Source organism: Stigmatopora nigra, chromosome 7 (assembly GCF_051989575.1).
Source record: "Stigmatopora nigra isolate UIUO_SnigA chromosome 7, RoL_Snig_1.1, whole genome shotgun sequence".
Lineage (NCBI taxonomy): Eukaryota > Metazoa > Chordata > Actinopteri > Syngnathiformes > Syngnathidae > Stigmatopora > Stigmatopora nigra.
Window position 1 is genome coordinate 1657501 of NC_135514.1, and position 19891 is coordinate 1677391.

Consider the following 19891-nt stretch of genomic DNA (forward strand, 5'->3'; position numbering starts at 1 on the left):
ATACACAGCCTTTTTTGGTTTTGTTTTAACATAATTTGAAGACCATCGCTTTGTTTAGTGATTTACTCAACGTGGGATTGATTGATCGAGGGCCAACTGCGGACATTCGTTTTGAAGAGAACCCGAAACAACTCAGGAAACATAAGAAGACAGCTCACTAGGAACATAAAGCACGTACCCTTCAAGCCGGACATCCGGTAAGGAACGATTCAGTGCAATCATTTCAGAGGCCATGAGGTTGAACTGGTTGATCTTAAACATCTCTTTCATCTTCTCCTGGTTGTCCTTTGGTATCACCACAGGCTTGCCCCCCTCTCCTGGCCCGTCCCGCGGCCTTGCCAGGGGGTCTGTAGTAAATATATTAAACGTTTTGCAAAATGTCTATAATACCGTGTAATGTGAGCTTGAATGCTTACCATTTCTATCAGGCAACCCTCGTTCCTTTTTGTTGTCACACTTGTTGCACTCACTGAAGTAGAGCAGGATAAACATGTCCAGCATCACCCACACTAGAGAAGTGGCTAGAACCACTTTGCAGTACGCAAACCTCCGCATCCTGGAAATCACCTGAAAAAGAGAGCCGTACAAAAGAGAAGCGGTTAACAAATAAGAAAGTGTGCGAGCACATAAAAGCAGCCACTTATCTTTTACAATGTGCGCACATTCTTGGTTATTTGTTTAAATTGGCAGGCTCGCTTGTATTTCATCTTGCAAACACAACAGTTTGTTCTTCTGTTAGTCTATTTGAGTTGCCTCATCATATTCCATAAAGCAACAATGTGATCTTGAGCATCATCGCAATTGGTTACAGTTTAAAACATCTGAATCTACAATGGGGAAAAAATGTTTGTTTCTGCTTATTAGGCAACAATGTAGACAGTTGAAATTAATCTGCCACATATATCCTTATAAAAGTGATTTGGCAATTTGCCACTTCCTTCCTTCCACTCAATTGGGCTTGTTGGGGAGATTAATTCCCTTTTGTGTCATTGTCCAGCACAAAAACAAACAAACAAACAGTGGTGTGAGCATTCATGTTGGTGTACAATGTACATTGAGACTAAGGCTTGGCAGAATGGCCTTAAGTACTTATCACTGTAAATAGAGCAGATTTGCAGGGCAAGACAATTAAAGACAAGAGCGCTGGGGGTGGTATGTGGGGTAGCAGAAGACAAAGGCTCAAGACAGAAAGAAAGACAGAGGAGGGGTGACCAAACATGACGGCAAAAAATAAAAAGTCCCAAGCATAATTTTTTTCCATTGTTGCACAAGAAATACACTACTTCGTAAGATTTAAATGACTCTGTTCGTTTTGGCAAAGCATGTTGTGAGAGCCACTTTTCAAGCGTCCCAAAGCTTGGGCGAAAAAATGCATATATTTAATGGCCGGACAAAGATACACGTTGAATGGATTTCTGTCCTACAAGCTGCATTGATGCAAGCCCCAATTGGAGCACCACATCCAGCAGCAAAGGGACAGCCAGCTTCATGAACACGGCCAGGCCCTGGAGGCACCACTCAGAGATCACAACTACGATGCCCAGGCCCGCTTTCTCAAGAGAGGCTCGGTGGACGTGGAGAAGCGACGTAAAATCTGGAACTCTGTGTGAGACCAGCCATATTTGTTGTATGAGTCAGTGTGTGCGTGCATAGGGGTAACAGTTTTGATAGATTGGACAGTACTGGTTGATGGCAACTCGCCTCCTTCAAGCAATAGAAATGAATCATAACAAGAGAAGCAGCCAGAGAACAGACTTTGACCTAAACAGCCAAATTCAAAGCATTGCCTTATTTTGGTAGACGGGAGGACTCTTCATCACACTAAAATTCAAAGTGTCCAAGTGTCCTGTTTCATATTAAAATACTAATTTAATAAAATAAAAATGGAGTAGCAGTTCATTTGTCTGACTTACGGGTGGGTGGGGTAGGAAATCTATCTAAAACATCACTTTTAATGCCACAGACTTGCACTAGTCTACATTTAGAACCGTATACAAAGATGGGGCCCTGTGAGTGTGGGGTGGGGGTGCTTGATTGATACACAGGTTAAGAACTAGTTTTATAAGAACTAAACACTGCCTTAGATTGATAGAGATACCAGTTCCTAAAGAACATGCTGTGTATAAGCAATTTGTAAGTGCAACGTGGAAAATATGTGTGCAGTAAAGCACTATGATGAGCACACAAACATTTACTCACTAATAACATAACATACCCTCTCTGAGAGTGGCACGAAAGAAGCTGTGACAGTAATTGCTTTTCTTTGGCAGGCAGCAACAGACAGAGCCACATTAAAATTCCTGTGCTCTCTTTTCCGCCTCTCCTGCAGCACCATCTCTTCCACTCTGACTGACTTGTTACTTTAGTCATCCCTTAGGTTAGAGCAGTACTAGCAGAAAGAAGAAAAATAATTTGGGCATGGTGATTCTTTCCTCATCCATGGGAGATAAAAAAAAAACAGTTTGTGCATAGCTAACTTTGGCCGCAGCTGCCCTTGGTTTAGCTTGGGAGGATGTAGAACTGCAGCGTAGCATTTCTAAATTCCACCTGATAGGATTGCGGTGCCACAAAGTGCCATGCAAAGCAGAATGATAGAGTGAAAATCTGCTTGGTCTCTCGACACGGAAAAAGACTGTCTTGCCACTGAAGCAAAGTTGTACAAGGTTAGAACTAAGTGTCCCATATTCTGTATATACCCAAAGTTTTCATGATTACAATTTCTGATTTAAAATAATTACTTTCAGGTTGAATTAGAATCAAATGGCAGGAAACTATTTTCTGGAGAAAAACAAACAAACAAAAAGGTTTATGGCATATTTTCAAAAACATTTTCATGACATTTGAAGACACTACATGCAGGTTAAGACCATGTGGTGTTTGGCACTGTTGTGTCTCCATGTAAACCTTTGTGTTTAGTGTGACGCAGCTTGGGTCTATCATCACCATTACAACATGCCTTGAAAGCAGTCTTTGATGACTCAGACTTTGTCTCAGGAGAAAAGTTAAAATTTGTCTGGGGTAAGGCTTTGGTTACACAGTAGCAAGAAAAAAAAGGATACTACTAACAAAATGATTTTGGCCAGGGTTTCCCCTAATCTGTGTGCGGAAGTCAGGAAAAATATACAATAACTACAAATAAATCTTAACAGTTACAACGGACCAAAGCTATCACCAACATCTTGAGTCGAAGTAGGGAATTTAAGGTCCTAACAGTAACAAGGTAATAATAAACAATGGATAATAAATAATAATAAAAAACTGTAATTAAATATTCCAATCACTCACATATTCTCAGCCAGTCAATACATATTCCTTTCAAAGGGCTACTACACATATCCACCACCACACCGATATTCCTAGAAAGCATATAAAACCATTTAATGTAAATGCTCTTCTCCCCTTTGAAGAGAAAATTAGAATCATTAGACGAGGGAAAAATAAACAGTATAACGAGGAAATAACACAAGTGCCACACCATGCACTTATTGGCTTAAAGCCACGCTTATAAATAGACATCCATTTCAAGTCACAACACAAGCAGTGTGAGATATCTGAAGCAGCGGGTTTGTGTCTGCATGTCAGCCGTTTTCTGGCAGCTACTTCCCTACTCTTAAAGACTGCCTACAAGAGTTAAATGGGCATCAAGGCTTGACTTGCTCAGCCCACTGACCACTTAAGTAGCCTCAGGTTTGATGGAAGCCTTTTTATCATAATTACTTTTATTCTTCTTCGATCATACGCTACCTAATGTACTTTGAGGTACAAAATAATAGACAGTTTAGATCAAGTGAATAAACTGTGTACAAGAAAAAAATCAGAGACACAAGGTGTGAGGGACTTGTCAATCAATAGCTGCTAACTCAAGGGGACACCGCAACAACCTTAGCTGGGGCACATGAGCTTTTTTTTAAACCAACAACTGGTTTTAATACCAATGAAACTGGGGTTAAACTAACAGCATAGTTAAGATTGCAAACTTTCAATTGAACACAAACCTTTTCAGGGGTCTCTGATCAGATGTAAAGTGGGCTCCACCTGCAGGGAAGGCAGAGCATCAGAGATCCCACTTCCTTCTTGGATTATCACTCCAACATTCTCCTGAAGGAAATGAAACAGAATGACATAAATACAGTGTACTATGTATATATTGAAAGGAACAGAGTCAATGCACACTGTGCACTTATTTGTGGAGCAGGTTATGACCTTTAAAAGAAAGAAAGAATGCTGACAGTTACAATGATCTATTTTAATCAATTGCCAAACTGAGAAACCTGCAATTTATAACAAAGTGAATATCTAAAACACAAACTAAATGAAATTTGAATAATTTCATGCATGGCAATAGCATATCACAAACGACTTCAGTCAACTGTCGCTGAGTGCAGACTTTCACGAATGCCAACACTAGTATGAGAAATGATCAAGGATCTTACAAAGGTCTCCCATCAATGTAAATTAGCACTCTGCAAGTCCTAGGGAAAGCATATATACATACGAGAAAATGCTCTCAAGTCTTCAAACTGAAACAAATTTCCTGGTTGTGCTTACACAATACACAGAACAATAATCTCAATCTGTCAGTGTCGTAATACATGTTTGCAGTGAACCAACAATTTCCTTATCTAAGGAAATAGATCATTCAGTGAAAGAAAGGCATGCCTTGGCATAGCTCCATCTGTCAGTCAATTACAACTGGCATTCATTTATGCATTCAGCCATCTTTTGTCATTGTTAGAACCCCCTCAGTTCACAAATAACCACAGCCACTGAGCATCTTGAATCATGATGGAGGGCGATGATGCAGCAGTGATGGAAGAGAGAGATTGACAGCCCAGTGCTGCTCATTTTATTGGATTAATCTGCTATTTTTGAAAAATCCACAGAGAATGAAGATGAGCAGGGATGAGACTAAGTGAGGGCATGGGCGTCCGTGTGGGTGTGCGTCCAATCTAGTTCTTGGCCTACTTTAAAGCCAGTCATCATTCTGGCCTGCTGAGACTAAATTGCCAGCCTGTGTGTGTTGTATTACAAGAAGCATGCTCTCATAAATCTCTTCTTGCCAACCCACACACTCAGAGTTTATAGTAATATGCTGCAGTACCTATGTGTTTGAATGCCACCAGAGGTGTCCGCCTATCCCCTCTCAACTGAGTCATGATTATATATATCTTTTTATTACTGTTTTTTCAGTTGCTATTATCTATGTTTATACTACCTTGACAAAACTTGAGATGCATGACTGCTAAGCGTGTGCAAATTGGAAGTACACCAATCGAGCACCTCAATATATTCCCATCAAAAAGGCACAATGGCAATACAACTCTATCACTGTGTAAAGATTAAATAAAAGGACAGATTGATGTCAGTTATGCAGCATAAATATGCAGATTTATATATTCATATATTTTCTGCTGGAGCCTATCCCAGCCAACTATGGCATCAGACGGGGGACACCCTGAATTGGTGTGCAGCCAATCGCAGGGCACAAGGAGATGGACAACCACTCACACTCATACTTAGGGGGAATTTAGTGTTCAACCAGCCTACCAGGCAAGTATTTAATCTAATAGAACTATAAAATATGCAAAAAGCAGAGATGCAATCCTGAGGCCACCAAACTGGACGACTTCACATGAATATTCTGTCCATAAAAGTTATGAACAGAACCGGGGACATAGGGCAGTCTAGGTGGAGTTGAATCCTTACTAGAACTGGATGCAACTTACTCCACTTTTGCGATCTACCTGTATATCGCGATCTACGTAATAGGCAACCCAGGTTTAAAAGGCATTATATGAATGCAATGTGGGCATGTTGTGGCATCCAAAGTCTTCCAAAACATAGCATATACATTAACAGAGACAAACTGAATAGAATACAGTACAAAAGCTCCACCTTCCTTACATTTCTTCTACTGGGGGAGGTAAAAAAATACTGCTATTTCAGGTATATATTTCTATTAGTGTTATGCATTCTCATTTAAAGTGCAGACAGTATATATATATATATACAGTAATACAATGATTATGTGGTCATTCGTTAACAGCTTTTTCTCCATTCAAGTGTCCAGGAATGTAATGCTTGTGGGAAGCGAGGGGCAACTGTATTTTGGGGACCTTTTAAAAACAACAATTTTTAACCCAAATGCTGGGTGGAAAAAAAAGCTCAAAGACGAGATGTGGACATTTATTGGCTTATGTTCGGGTTTCTCTGTGTTACACATTTGTGGGTGTAACATATGCTGTAACAGAGGGAGACATTACGTGTCATCTGTGGTATTCACAACAACAAAGTGCCATGTGTCGCACTGCTTCTGCCTTCTCCCAGCTCTCTGCATTAGAGCTCACTACACTGATGTGGGAACGGAAAGCCCGTGAGGTTGGCAGGACCATATGAACTCACTAACACAGTACCTACTGGAAAACAAAGTAACGGAAAGGTAGAAAAAAGACGACAAAAAGCAGATCAGGGACAAGTGTAACTGGAGCTCAACTGGTCCGACAATCTATAAGGGAAGTACATGAAGCGAAAACAGGAATTCTTGGAATAGACCAGAGAAAATAGGTAAGAAGGAGACATCCACCCTTCTTTGTCACTGCACTTTGTCTCACATTTTCTGGATGGAAAGACCGGCAGCCTGTCTTGCTTCTATGATGGGGCCATGTGTCAGATAAGAGGCGAGCTCTCACTTGCTGGACGTATTGCATGTAATCACAAAGGGAGGCAAATGTAGGTACAGGAACAAACACTGACCAAGAGACCGTAAATGACAGGCATAGGGAAATAGTTATCCAGCAAAAGACAGCTTCTTCCTGTTTATGAAGGGTAGAAAATACAAGACAAAGTGCAGCAAGCCACTAGACCACGTTGAACTATGTTCTCGGAGTGAACAGATTTGGCCCAATTCCAATATTTCCATGTCTCTCATTATAGTCCCTGTCAAAGAAGGAAATACTCTTATATATTTGTGTTTGCATGCCTCACTCTACATTTGTCATCATTAGCTGTAGATAAAGCTATAGGTACACGTAGGTTTATTATTCATTGAAAATACAAATAATCTTGATTGTGTGGTATTATATGTTGATCTGTTCTGTAGTACATCTATTTTCTCAGTGTCAACTTGAGATATGATCAAATGTGGCAAAACTAATGTTAAAAGCTTTTGTCTTTAATATCTCATCTTTCACTATTTTTGCAGATTTTATAACCTGAATGCGATCATTGTGCCAAATCTAATCGACTGTCTCCCTGTTGAGGAAGCTAGTGAAAAGCACAATAAGAGTCATAAATCTCATTTACAAGTGTCTTGTTTCAGTAGACTGGTTTAAAAGTAAAACCAATGTGTAATCGTGGATCATTCTGAGTCTTAAGTATTAACCGATAAGGAGTTCGTATCTCACTTTTGTATTTTTGGACCGAGCTCTCCACAGCCTTATATAAGATTAAAATCCCTGTTATAGCCCGATTTAAGACATCTATAAGACATCTGATTTTTGCCATCTATATTATTGATGAACCAACACTGTCGTGGCATTACAGTTCACTGATAACTTTTTCACACCACCATATCGGCTCATCTTTTCCTGTTGTGTTAATGGGATAAATCGTCTGATTCGACATTAGAAGAGGAGCATATCCTTTATGACAATGCTTTTCCACATAGATTGTTACAAGAAATTTGTAGATGCATAGTAAGATTAAAGATTGGATTCATTGAATTCAAAATTCTTGTCTGAATGCCAAAGATTTGCTCACAACATCACATTTTCTTTTGGCCCTGTAATTTTGGTTTGAAAAAAGTCTTTGAGGCCAAATTTTTGGTAAATCCCTATTAAAGAAAGAGCCAAGTCTATACATTTATCTTCAACAGCAATCAACATAAACAAAACTGTTTAGTTCTTGTTATTTTCATCTTTATGTGACAGTTTGTGGCTACATTACAGTGGATATGCGAAATATTGCTATAAGCATGTTAAATCATCCCCTATATTTAATTTCTTCCATAACTTGATGATTAAATTGTTTGTCATCCAGTTAAAATATAAAAACAAAGTCGTATCGTCAATGTTTTCAGACAGTTTGTGGATAAAAAAGGAGAAGGGGTAATGATTTTGATAGAGCGTAACAGATTTTGTTTCCTTTTTCAAATCAGCGTCAGAGCACAAGATAACAATCAAGGTAGAAATATTCACTGAGATTAAATTATGACACACGAAACCTTAACTTATCTTCTGGTCACTGCTCACAGGGGTGCCAGGAACGTCTGGTAAGAAAAAAAGCTATTTTCCTTTTCACTGAATTGCATTTTGTTTCTCTTTGAGAAACTATCCAGTATGCGCTCTTTTGTAAGACTACGTTTAAGTATTATTTATAAATGATTTATCCAGCCAACACAAAATAGACATAATTTCAACAATCCTGTTTACTTAAAGTTTTAACATTTGTTTTGTTTTCATATATTTATTTAATGTTAAATAGAAATACCAAGGTCATTTCAACTGATCTGATGTATGAGACTATGTATTAAGTAAAAGTCACACTCAATAGGCTATTAGCAGCTGAAAAATGCACAATCAATCATGGGCCAACAATCTAAATACACTCGTGCGACTTTCCTTTCGTAATACTACTACCATCCAATTCAGTCATGTGGTTGACACCAACCCGACACGCATACTCAGTAACTATTAAGTATAAAATGAGTATTAACCAAAATTCATAATGGCTGAGAGCCAGAATATTCTATGAAGCAAGGAATGCAAAGGTTCTCTCATTTTTTTAACAACAGTATTTTATCTGGAGGGGCTCCTGAAATACAATGACATACAAGAACAAGGGAACACTGGTGACTGTTATAACACAACAACAACCATATTTAAAACTTTGCAAAATTTGATGACTCAGTGCGTACACACATGAGAACAGACAATGCTACTGCTGTGTATTAAGCCATGAGCTTGGAGTAACAGTTGATACTGCTCTCGATGTGACTGAGTATCACAATTCCACTCGAAGAGGCCATAGTTTCACACACAGGGAAGCTGTCTGCTTGTAGATAAGAGCCACAGATGAATACGTAGCCATGCAGGCCTTGACAAGCAAAGCAAAATTTGGGACATGGGGAGACTGGCTTCAAGCACAGAGCTGTCACAGCAGGGGTATTTCAACTACTCTCACATCCTCTCCTCTTATTGTTTTTCTTCATGTAGGAATCTTGCTGACATTTACTTTTTAAGTAAGGGTAAACTCATGCGATTAAAGCTACAAAAAATGATACAAGCATCTAGAAAGTCTCTGAAGTGTCCTGCAAAGCGAGTATGAGCTTGAAGCCAACAAATACAACATACAAAAGCAGCGGCTTTGAAAGTTGTCACCACAACATCAGCCACATTTTCCAAGCATGTCTAATAAAAACATTAATCTTGGGCTCATAATCAGACTATGTTCACTGTCTAGATTCAACAAATGGACAATACTGCATACTGCTTTAAGGACAAAGGTAAAATTACACTTGGATTTGGTCAGAAAATATGCATTCAATACAGTAGCAAAACATCAAATGATTATTGATTCATTTTCTGTACTGTGCATCCTCGCAAAGGTTGCTGGAGCCTATACCAGCAGAAGAAAGGCTTGCTACACCTGAGTGAGCTGTAGACCACAGAATGACAGACAGCCATTCACATGTCCAATCAAACCACCACCAAGCGGGAATTGATCGCACGCTTGCCAGCACCAAAATTAGGCTACTGAACCCTTACACCTTCAGGAGGCCACTTTATATACTCCATTTAGGGCAATTTGTCCTGTATTTGTCCTGAATGAATTCCCTATTTTCATTTTCCTGCATATTAGCTGTTGAAATTGAGGAATATCTTTTAGTTTTAGTGATGTGGCCTAAGAAAGATGAAGATTGAAAGGTGAAATTCCACAGACTGGTAAACAGGTTTCACCCAGCAACAATCAGGATTCATTTCTCAGTTGAAAGTGAGAATCGAGAGCCAAATCTCAATAAATCTGGTCTGCGCTTTTCGAGATGTAACTTTCATTTAGATAAGTTGCTGAGCACTTCAGTGTTTGTTGAGTGTCACCACACTGCAATATGTACTTGCGCTGCTACTGACAAGCAAATTTCAACAAAGCTCCAAGTGACACTCTTGCCTTCACCCCTTCGTCTAGGCTCGGCTTCACAAGCTACAGCTCTGACTGTGGTTGTGCCATTCTTACAAAGACAGCTATTTTCCAAAAAGAAGAGCTCCTATATAAGAAATGTCTTTTTTTCGCTTTCGAAACTAATTGAATAATCCTTCCATTACATTGTTTAATTAATGATTCAATTCAAATAAACAACAGCACTCACTCTATTGTGACCTTCTCATATGGAAAACACTGACCGAAAATTCTGTGAAATAAAACTCTACACCAAAAATCTACAACTGAAGAAGCACTTTTGATACATTTTGAAATTAACCAGAACGTCCAGTAGCTTCGGTTCCAATTTTAGAGATCATTACTTGCAGCTGTAACATTGCTAACCTGTAATGGGCCTTTGCACAAAATCTTATGTGCTGACACAATACTGCTCACACTTTTATGGTTTTGAAAATAACCCTTTTCTCAATGCCCTACTTTCTTTCAAACAATGACTAGAAATACATAGGTTGTCAATGTGCAAATAAATATTACATCTTGGTTATACAATATGTATGTATTGTATTGATGGTAATATAATCGTTTCCTCAAAATCGGTGTTTATAAGGGAGCAGGCAATTGACAGACAATAACTGTTTGGAACTAGACAAATTCAATCATGAGTGTCAATGGATGGTGTTAAAATGAACACAACCATTCAAAGTAAAGGGCACATCTATGTGAAATGCACGTCAACCATTAGTTTTTCCAAAGTCGAAAGAAAATTTAAATGTTCTGCATATGACAAAGATGGGCAAAGAGGGGGATGGGAATGGAGCAAGGCAGTCGCTATGGAAACTGCGCCATTTCTTGTCAGTTCCAATCTTGGAAAGAAACAGATGCTATGAGCAACTAACAGATGCATTTGAATGGCATAAGCTGTCACGAAGAAGGGAACTAGATTGAACTGGAAAGAGTTAGTGGGTGTGACCTTGGAGCCAGCTGATATCTATGCTGGTTCATACTCTTGAAATGGGCCTTGTGGTGCCTGGTCTGTGTCATGAGTATTGATCTGTATTTGACTCTACTCTTGAATGATGAGGAGAAAAACAAACGTTTCCTTCCTAAGCCATTTGGCCAAACAATTAACATTAAAAAGGGAGTGGTTAAAATAAATAAATAAATAAAAAACATAAGTGCACTTTGGGCCATCCACCTGGTCAAGCACCAGATGCTAGATATTATATATACTAGACCAGGGGTCAGCAACCTTTGCCATTGAAAGAGCCATTTAAAAAAAAAAAATCAACAGACAAACAATTGACATCATATGGTCAACTAAAAATATATATTTTTATTTAAAAGGGAATAACGGTTATAAGTGTTATTCCAATGATTTTTATGATTTGAGCTAGTGTAAAAAAGTTTTTTTTAATATACTCCTGCCATTGTCATTTGAAAAATAGTCACTGAAATCTTACCCTATTCACTCCAAGCTTCAGTTGAATAATCAGCTCTAAAAATATTCTATGGTGACAGCCCTAATTTTCTCATCCTTGTCCTTTAAGTAACCCCAAACTTGGGAAGCAAAAAAAAGAAAAGCTAAATAAGACTAAATCGGCACCCCGCTGACTCCAACCGACCCCAAAGGTAAAAATATGCTTAATTTTGTGCAGAAACATAAACACATTCCCTTACCTAACCCAAAACCTAACAGCTGGTCTTAAAGTACAGTTACTGTAGACAACCAGGGACACCGTGAATGAGGAAAAACTAAGACTCAAGACACGTCCCCATACACACACACACACACATAATTATATAAATATGCAAAACACAATATACACAGTGGCGAGCAACCAATGTGTACAAATGACTAGGATATAAATGTTTACATTGGCCTTTAGCGGGCTCAAGCCAAAGAGGGAGCTGGAAATTTTCCCTAGAGGCACTGGCTGACCCACTTCAACACAACTCTATCCCTGATGTGATTCAGAGAAAACGACACACACCCACAAACACGACTACATATGCACATGCGGGAAAAACAAACAAATAAACAAATGCATAAAACTAGTGATACAAACATACACAACATGCACAAACCGAACTGGAAAGCCAAATCCTAAATACCGCTGATAGCTATCTCTCTTCCCTTAGTATCTTTCTGTTTTCCTTTCCCTTCATCAGAAGATCAGTTCCAACTTCCAATGGTCCTATTATCTGATCTCACTTAAGAGCCTGCAACATCCACTCTCACGACATGACTGCAGACAGCCAATCGAAGGCCAGCAGAGAAATAGGAAAGTAACTCTATTATCAAAATAAAATACATAAGAGGATACAAGAAGTGCATATTTACGTTTTAGGGGAATTTTTCCCCTAGATTTTGGTATTCGTAACTTGACTTTCTTTCATATTCTGAGACAAAATCCTCCGATTAAGGTGTTTTGTAACTTGAATATTTCATATGCAGAGACATGCCTAAGTAGAGGTACCACTATACATATTTATTATTAATTGAACTATGCAGGGCGGCCCGGCGGAGCGAGTGGTTAACGCTTCGGCCTTACAGCTCTGGGGTCCTGGGTTCAACTCCAGGTCGGTCAACCTGTGTGGAGTTTGCATGTTCTCCCCAGGTCCACGTGGGTTTCCTCTGGGTACTCCGGTTTCCTCCCACATTCCAAAACATGCATGGTAGGCTGATTGGACACTCTAAAGTGCCCCTAGGTATGGGTGTGAGTGTGCATGGTTGTCTGTCTTCTTGTGCCCTGCGATTGGCTGGCCAACAATTCAAGGTCTCCCCCCGCCTCTAGCCCGGACACAGCTGGGATTGGCTCCAGCACCCCCCGTGACCCTAATGAGGAGAAATCGGTTCAGAAAATGAGATGAGATGAACTATGCAGCTATTTTGTGTGTCATCTTCAGAACTACAAATAATAACAAAAATCTTGTATTTATTTTATAAGAATCGACAACAAATAATTCAAAAACAGTACTCACTGATAGCCCAACACACCAGGTAACTAATAGTGTCCATTTCTGATTGAATGATTTTGATTACATGAGTAATTAGTTAATGCAGCTTATGCAAAACTTATATGACAGCAATATAATTGCATCATCTGCTTCGGCTTGCTCTTGGCACAAACTTTAATGTCAAACTTTAATGTCATCTAAACAAACAAATAAAAGTGATTGCCGTGGCTCTTTATATGACAGTCAAGGTTATAACTAAAATTTACCCCCCCTCCTTCTGGACTGGCACACTTTCAATTCACATTTCAACTAGGGAAGCATCCTCATGAGTAATTGTAATCCTGCTTTCTCCACCACCCATGAGTGGTGCGCAGCACCTCCCCATTCCACCTATCACCAGCAGCCACACGCAATAATTAATGATGTGTCAAACAAGGAGATAAACACAGTAGGCCAGTCAATATTAATTGAATCAAACGACCCAATAGAAAAATTTGGCAGGAACCGTATTTTCATCACTTGATGATCTGTTGGGGCATTCTAAGACTGATTAATAGGTGTGCTGCTCACTAAAATGTTTAAAAATGAGTCTAGTTCAATTCTCCGGGGTAAGAAATAATGAGCAATCTGTTCAGATCACTGACAGCCTGAAAAATAAAAACATTTCCCAACTTTTGAAATGCTTAGACATTGATGCCACCAATAATCATTCTGATAGTCGACTAATTCTTGATTAAAATGTGCCTAACTTGCATATAAATCATGATTTATAGCATTAGGTTACTGGAGTTGACATTTTAGCAGTAGATGCACATTAGAACCAAAACTTTGAAAATTTTAACTATGAAGACTATCCAACTACTAAACATGTCTCAGTACCTAAACCAAAGAAAATGAGACTTTAAAATACAAAACACACTTGACTTTCTTTTGTTCCCGCAAATGTTGTGACTAATTGTTAATACACAAAGATGTAAAATGTTAAATGGACTAACAAAAATTAGCATTCTGTTCTAGTATTCATCACTTTAAAACATTTATATTTATACACAAATACATTAGAAACATTCACATAGTCTGTTTTCTTTAAGGATTACAAACATCAGAGATTATTTACCATTAAAAGTCTGAAAGGATTTGCTCGATCGAACTTTAGGCAAAAAAAACTGCCTTGAAAAATGAATTACTCGTCAAAATAGTTCTGGATTAATTTGATTAGTTGTTAATAATCTATTAGTAAGTCATGGATAAGCAGTCCATATTTTGATGAATTTGAATTACCATAAAATCAGACAAGATACAGGATGTTCAGCCTTAGTTCAAGCCACTTGTTATTTCTTTTAAAATGATTTTCCTGGCTGAAGATTATAAACATTGGCAACAAAATAAATGCATGTGTGCGTGTGGTGCTACTTTAGTCTCAAAGTTGGGAACAATTGCATTCTTGTGCTGGTAGCTCCAGGTGGCTGTGGAAACCCAATCCTAAAGCAAGGCTAGCTGGCACACAGAGTGCAGGGAATGCTGCTGCCTCCCTCCGGGAACATGTGCCAGAATGGAGCTATTGTTCCCGACAGGCAACAATAAATGCACCAAATTTGCAATGGGTGACAAACAAAAGTTTACTCAAATTTACATGTTAAAATTGCATACGTTTTGCCCACTGACTAATCAGAGAAAAATACTTTATTTCAATTACACAAGACTGGTGAAGCATCTCGGATAGATTTTGATTTTTTCAAAATGTGTATCTTGTGGGCTATTAACATTTCATAAAGGCCATTATTATTAATTCACTTTATTATACAGAGGCACGTCTATTTATTTCCCACTAAAGGGTGGGCAATTTGGAAAATGAAAAATGCAATGCCTCATACATGGAAAAAAAAGTCAAGGCAATCGAAGGTCAAAGTAAAACCTACTAAGATTATTTGTTATCTTTTACAGTGGTTAAATCATTCTTACTGGGGCATGACAGCTGAGACTTCAGATTCATAAATTGAAAATGCATGGCCCATGATTCAGGCACAGATTTACTTTCTTAATTGCCATGGCAGTTTTGTGGCAGAAGCAATGTTTGTTTTTTACAGACAGATGTTAACTCCGTTGACACTTGTATACTGACAATTGTATACAGTTATTAGTTACCAATTGTGAACCAATTGTGTTCAACCTCGTTTTGGCACTACCCTGGTAATCCAACAATCAAGGCATTGTCAAATACCTTTTCCGAAATAGATGGAGGAAACTAAATAATCTATGTCATATCTTTTTGCTCACAAATGGACACATTGTGCAATGTTTTATTTCACTGAACACAAAATTCATATACACACACATAAAACCATGACTGATATTGTTGTTTGAAAGAGGTGGCAACAAAGTTTTGTTGAACATTCTCCCATCTAATAGAACATTACAGATACATATCTTGTAACCTACCTAATCTAATCTGCAATAGAAATATGTATTAGTATTTAATTAAAAAAACACACATTTTGAGAACTCCAAGTGGATGAATACTAATAAATCCTTAATTTTTTTTTAAAGGCTGATTGATGTGCCAAAGCAAACCGGTTGAGGATCACTGATTTAGTTAACTGAAAAGTGCACACAAGCCAGCAAAATGTGCAGAGACCAGAACACACTATCAAATGCCCACAGAACAGGAAGCACATCATGTTGAGTCAACGGCCTTGAAATGAGGAACACGAATCATTTCCTCCCCATTTTGCCTTCACAAAAGTTTGTGGTGCAGTTAACATTACACAAAAATTCAATCAAACTCGGTCTTAAAAATGCCACTCATAATTTAAAATGGGCATGCTTGACTTTAGGTACCCACCATTTAGCCATCCAATCCTCTATAACACATTTCAGTAGTTCTGGTTTGCCTAACTTGCGTCAACTTCTTTGGGTGTACACTACTCTGGTCGCGAGTTTACTACAACATTCACAGACAAACACAATTTATACCTAAGGACATCTTAAAATCTTAATTTAAGGTCTATTGGATTATTTTAGAATAGTGGACAAAAGTGCATTTACCTTGCTGTGAGGGGAAAAAAAACAAACCAGAAAGAATATCCCAACTAAATTCAAACCTCACAAACTCAGATGTGTCAAAGATCATAGCTAGAATAATAGATCACAGAGAGGATGTGTCCCAAACAAGAAAAAAGTTTGTTTATAAACAGCTATACACACAAACAATAAATATGCCAGTGGCTGGATGACTGTCATTTTCATTTGCAATGATGAAGAATCAATTTCCTCCAAATATTACAGCAGATCAAACAAATCTGTATTAGGATCAACTTTTTTTTTTGTTAAACTTTTTTTTATACAAAAAAATCAATTAAGTGAGGAGGGTCATAGAAATAACCTGGAACATAGTGATGGAGAATCTAATTATAGTACTACAAACAATACTAAATCCCTACGGGCACTATTTTGACTCAAGACATAACAATCCATGTCGATTAAAATGTTCAATGGCAGAATATTAACCATGACAAACCATAATCGAATGCAACAGGCAAAGTGGCAATTCCCGTTTTAAGGATGAGTCGCATCCTTTGCTTCATAAATGAGGCTGTTTCTGTCAACAAGAAATCCGCTGCCATAGCGTCTGTCCTCGGCTACGAACATGTCACAATCATCGCTTGCTTAAAACAGCAGCGATCTCATTGATGGAAGAAGAAAAAAACGAAACAAAATCACGGCAAAACATCTCACTTACCCTTGATATAAATGAGTGACGGTGGAGCCCAAATCCGCCACAAGTTAGCCTGGATGAGCCACAAAACTCCCCCGACTTGGGGTACCAAGAGTCGCGGCTAAAGTTAGCTAGCTCGGTTAGCTTCTCGGGCTAACGACGGGGGTGCGCGTTCCTCCTCTGCCGTCGATCACCAGCCGGTTACAGCATGTGAGGGGGAGAAAAAGCTTAACCCTAAAGTTGTGGGCCACGAGAGGCATTTACTAATGTCTAAGATCGAAAGGAGTTGGGACATCCATGAGGAGAAAATAGGCGGATTCGGTGGATCGCACAGTAGGACAGCGGAGTGCGCTCCTGACTGTGGTCCGTCCCTTAGGCGGCCCGGGGTGAGGCGGACGTGCTGCCGCTAGTTGAAGGGGGTAGAGGGAGAGGGAGAGAGAGAGAGACCGCGAGAGAGAGAGAGAGCGAGAGCGAGAGAGGGCGAGAGAAAGAGAGAGAGAGGAAAGGAAGGCGAGGATTTACTAGGTGCTTTTCTGCTGCTGATGTGCAGGCTTGGAGAGCCAAGCATCATTGCACATCCCTCCCTTCACTGTCTCAACCCGGAAGAACTAATAACACAATTCAGATCTCAAATAACAAAAATCCTCAGATGTAGTTAGATTTATATGTATATTAAAAAAAATCAGATCAGGATAAAGCCATTGGAATATTCAAATTTTTCAAGTGGTTGACAAACAAGGGCACACCCTCTAAAACTCAATGGAGTGTTTTCAAACTCAATGAATGTAAGAAAAACAAAACATAAAGGCTTATCTTGCAATAAAAATCATCCCAGTTTGGCGACATTCAACAATATTGGATCTATTGGTCCTAATAGGTGCATAACTCGAGTTGAATATGTTGACAGTTCTTGGGAAGAAACTGTCTTAGAGTCTGTTTGTTTTAGCTGTTATGGTCCTGTAGCACCTGCCAGAGGCCAGCAGATTAAAGAGGTGGAAGGATGCCCACTATAAAATAAATTATATCTCTTGCTAGATTATGAAACATGATTTTCAATTATTTTACCTGCCGTTTGTTGGACTTAATGTAATTAAGGCAACAGATCACACCTTTTTGATTTGTCTGATGAATTAAATATGTAGTACACTACTTAAAAAACACCTGGAAGTGATTAAGATGTAGTGGTTTAGCAAAACACTGAGCTAGATCAATTTATCCAGCATTTATTACACATATGGACAGTTCAGGTTTACACATTTTCCCCTTAATTTTATTAAGCTGTTATATAACCTTGGGGTTCCTTGGCAGACCTCACACTTTGAAATACGTAGATCAGAAATCTCGTATCGACCGAAGCAGGTGAACTCTCACAATTTGCAAACTTTACTGAAAACACTTGAGCTTCGTTAAAGTCTTACTGGGCAGCTATTAAGGCCTGAAATATGTTACCAAGGAGGAAAACATAGTAAAAGAGATGTGAGAGGGAAACTAGCTTGGCTTCACACCAACAATATTGTGTTTATGGCAAGCAGTTGCTCCATCCGGGGAGTGTTTAAATGTCTCGACTCCAGGCACTGGCTTTATGTCAACTCACTTTATTACTAGCGCAGGAAGAGTACTTGGGGGTGCTTAGACTCTTTCTTAAAGTTAGTTGTAGTTGCCTAGTCATAGTCTCCAATGAGTGATACTATTAAGAAGTGTCATTCTTATCTTTGATTACTCAGAGAAGCCTCAATGTAAGTTGAATTGTGGCAAAAAAGTATTTAATTTATTTATTTATTGTTATATAATTTTAACTCACATATATAAAGGAAGAAAGAGTTCATTTTTATATATACGGATTACTATTTGGAGAAGGCAATCACTAGTTGCACATGTTGCAACACTGCAATGCATCTACATCTGTCTCTTCAATATAATAGGGTATTTGTAGGACATGGAAAACATATTAAAAGCTTTCTAGCCCCCGAGAACGAGTAAAAGTCTGGGATGTATTGAAGCATCCATTCATCTATCCATCCCTTTCAGCTTTTTCCCTCAGGGATCGCCACATTGGAATAGTCAATTCACATGTTTGACTTGGTAAACAGATTTCATGCTGGAAGCTTTTCCTGACACAATCCATATACTGAAATCAATCAGGCCACCAGAAATAGCACTTAGACCACTTTGCTAACACCTAGGTGGACCGATTGACACACAAGTCAAAGATAACACAATCCCATTGGCTACTATGCCAGTGAATGAAGGATTATTGTTGCTCATGACGATTTGACTTGTACATAAAAAAATTAAATGAACACAATTTAAAATTATTTTGATAAATTCTGACCCAATTAAAAACACTGCCAACACATTATTAGAACATGCAGTGGAATTCCATAACCATTCTTCCACCATAGTTTCGAATATAGAAATGGTCAAAGTACAAGGGACGAAATAAAATAATCAAATAAAGAGTTTTTTTTAAAAATAACAAATACTTGAAAGACTTTAGAAGCAACTGTGACAGGTCACTTAGATCAGAGTCAAGGATTATCCAGGTAGTGACTGAGGATATTATCTGGATTTATCTTCGATTGGCCACAACAAGATCAAAGAAGCAGAGTGAAGGAACATGAATCCCGTACTTTACAGGTTGGAGAAAGGACAAGTTCTCAAGACGGCATGGTATAACCGCCTGACAATGATACACATGATTCCCCCAGCACGTGGACAAGACGAATATGTCATCGAGTTAAGACAAAGGCATAGTGATTCCGCATGTCCCGCAAGCACAGCATTGTGACCAATTCTGGGAATAAACAAGGGAAATTGGTGAACCCAAAAGACAAAAAACTTTTTAGAATAATAGCTAGATGATAGCCATTGACATTGTTTAGCAAAAATGATTACTCCCTAAAACTAAGATTAGAGGATGAGGGTAGACCTCCTTATTTAATTGATTCCACAGTACTTGTCGTCAATGCAGGGCCTTATCGACAAACAATGATTTAGTTTGCCTTCATAGCTTCTCTTTCAGTCAAGGACAAGAAATAAAGGTGTCTCTTTGAAACGGGATGT

General features: G+C 38.6%; 1 protein-coding gene across 2 annotated transcripts in view; it reads right to left on the reverse strand.

The window, feature by feature from the left end:
* The window catches only part of galnt1 (UDP-N-acetyl-alpha-D-galactosamine:polypeptide N-acetylgalactosaminyltransferase 1), a 32488-nt gene extending 15232 nt beyond the window's left edge, over positions 1–17256 (reverse strand). The window contains exons 1-4 of one of the 2 annotated variants that reach the window (XM_077720777.1): positions 16853–17256; positions 3996–4098; positions 417–567; positions 179–347 (exon numbers count right to left, since the gene is read on the reverse strand). In XM_077720777.1, the coding sequence (XP_077576903.1) occupies positions 179–347; positions 417–555 (308 nt within the window). In that variant the 5' untranslated portion in view covers positions 556–567; positions 3996–4098; positions 16853–17256. The remainder of the gene's footprint in view (positions 1–178; positions 348–416; positions 568–3995; positions 4099–16852) is intronic. The other variant, XM_077720778.1, reaches the window with a different exon arrangement.
* Positions 17257–19891: the final 2635 nt, after the last annotated feature.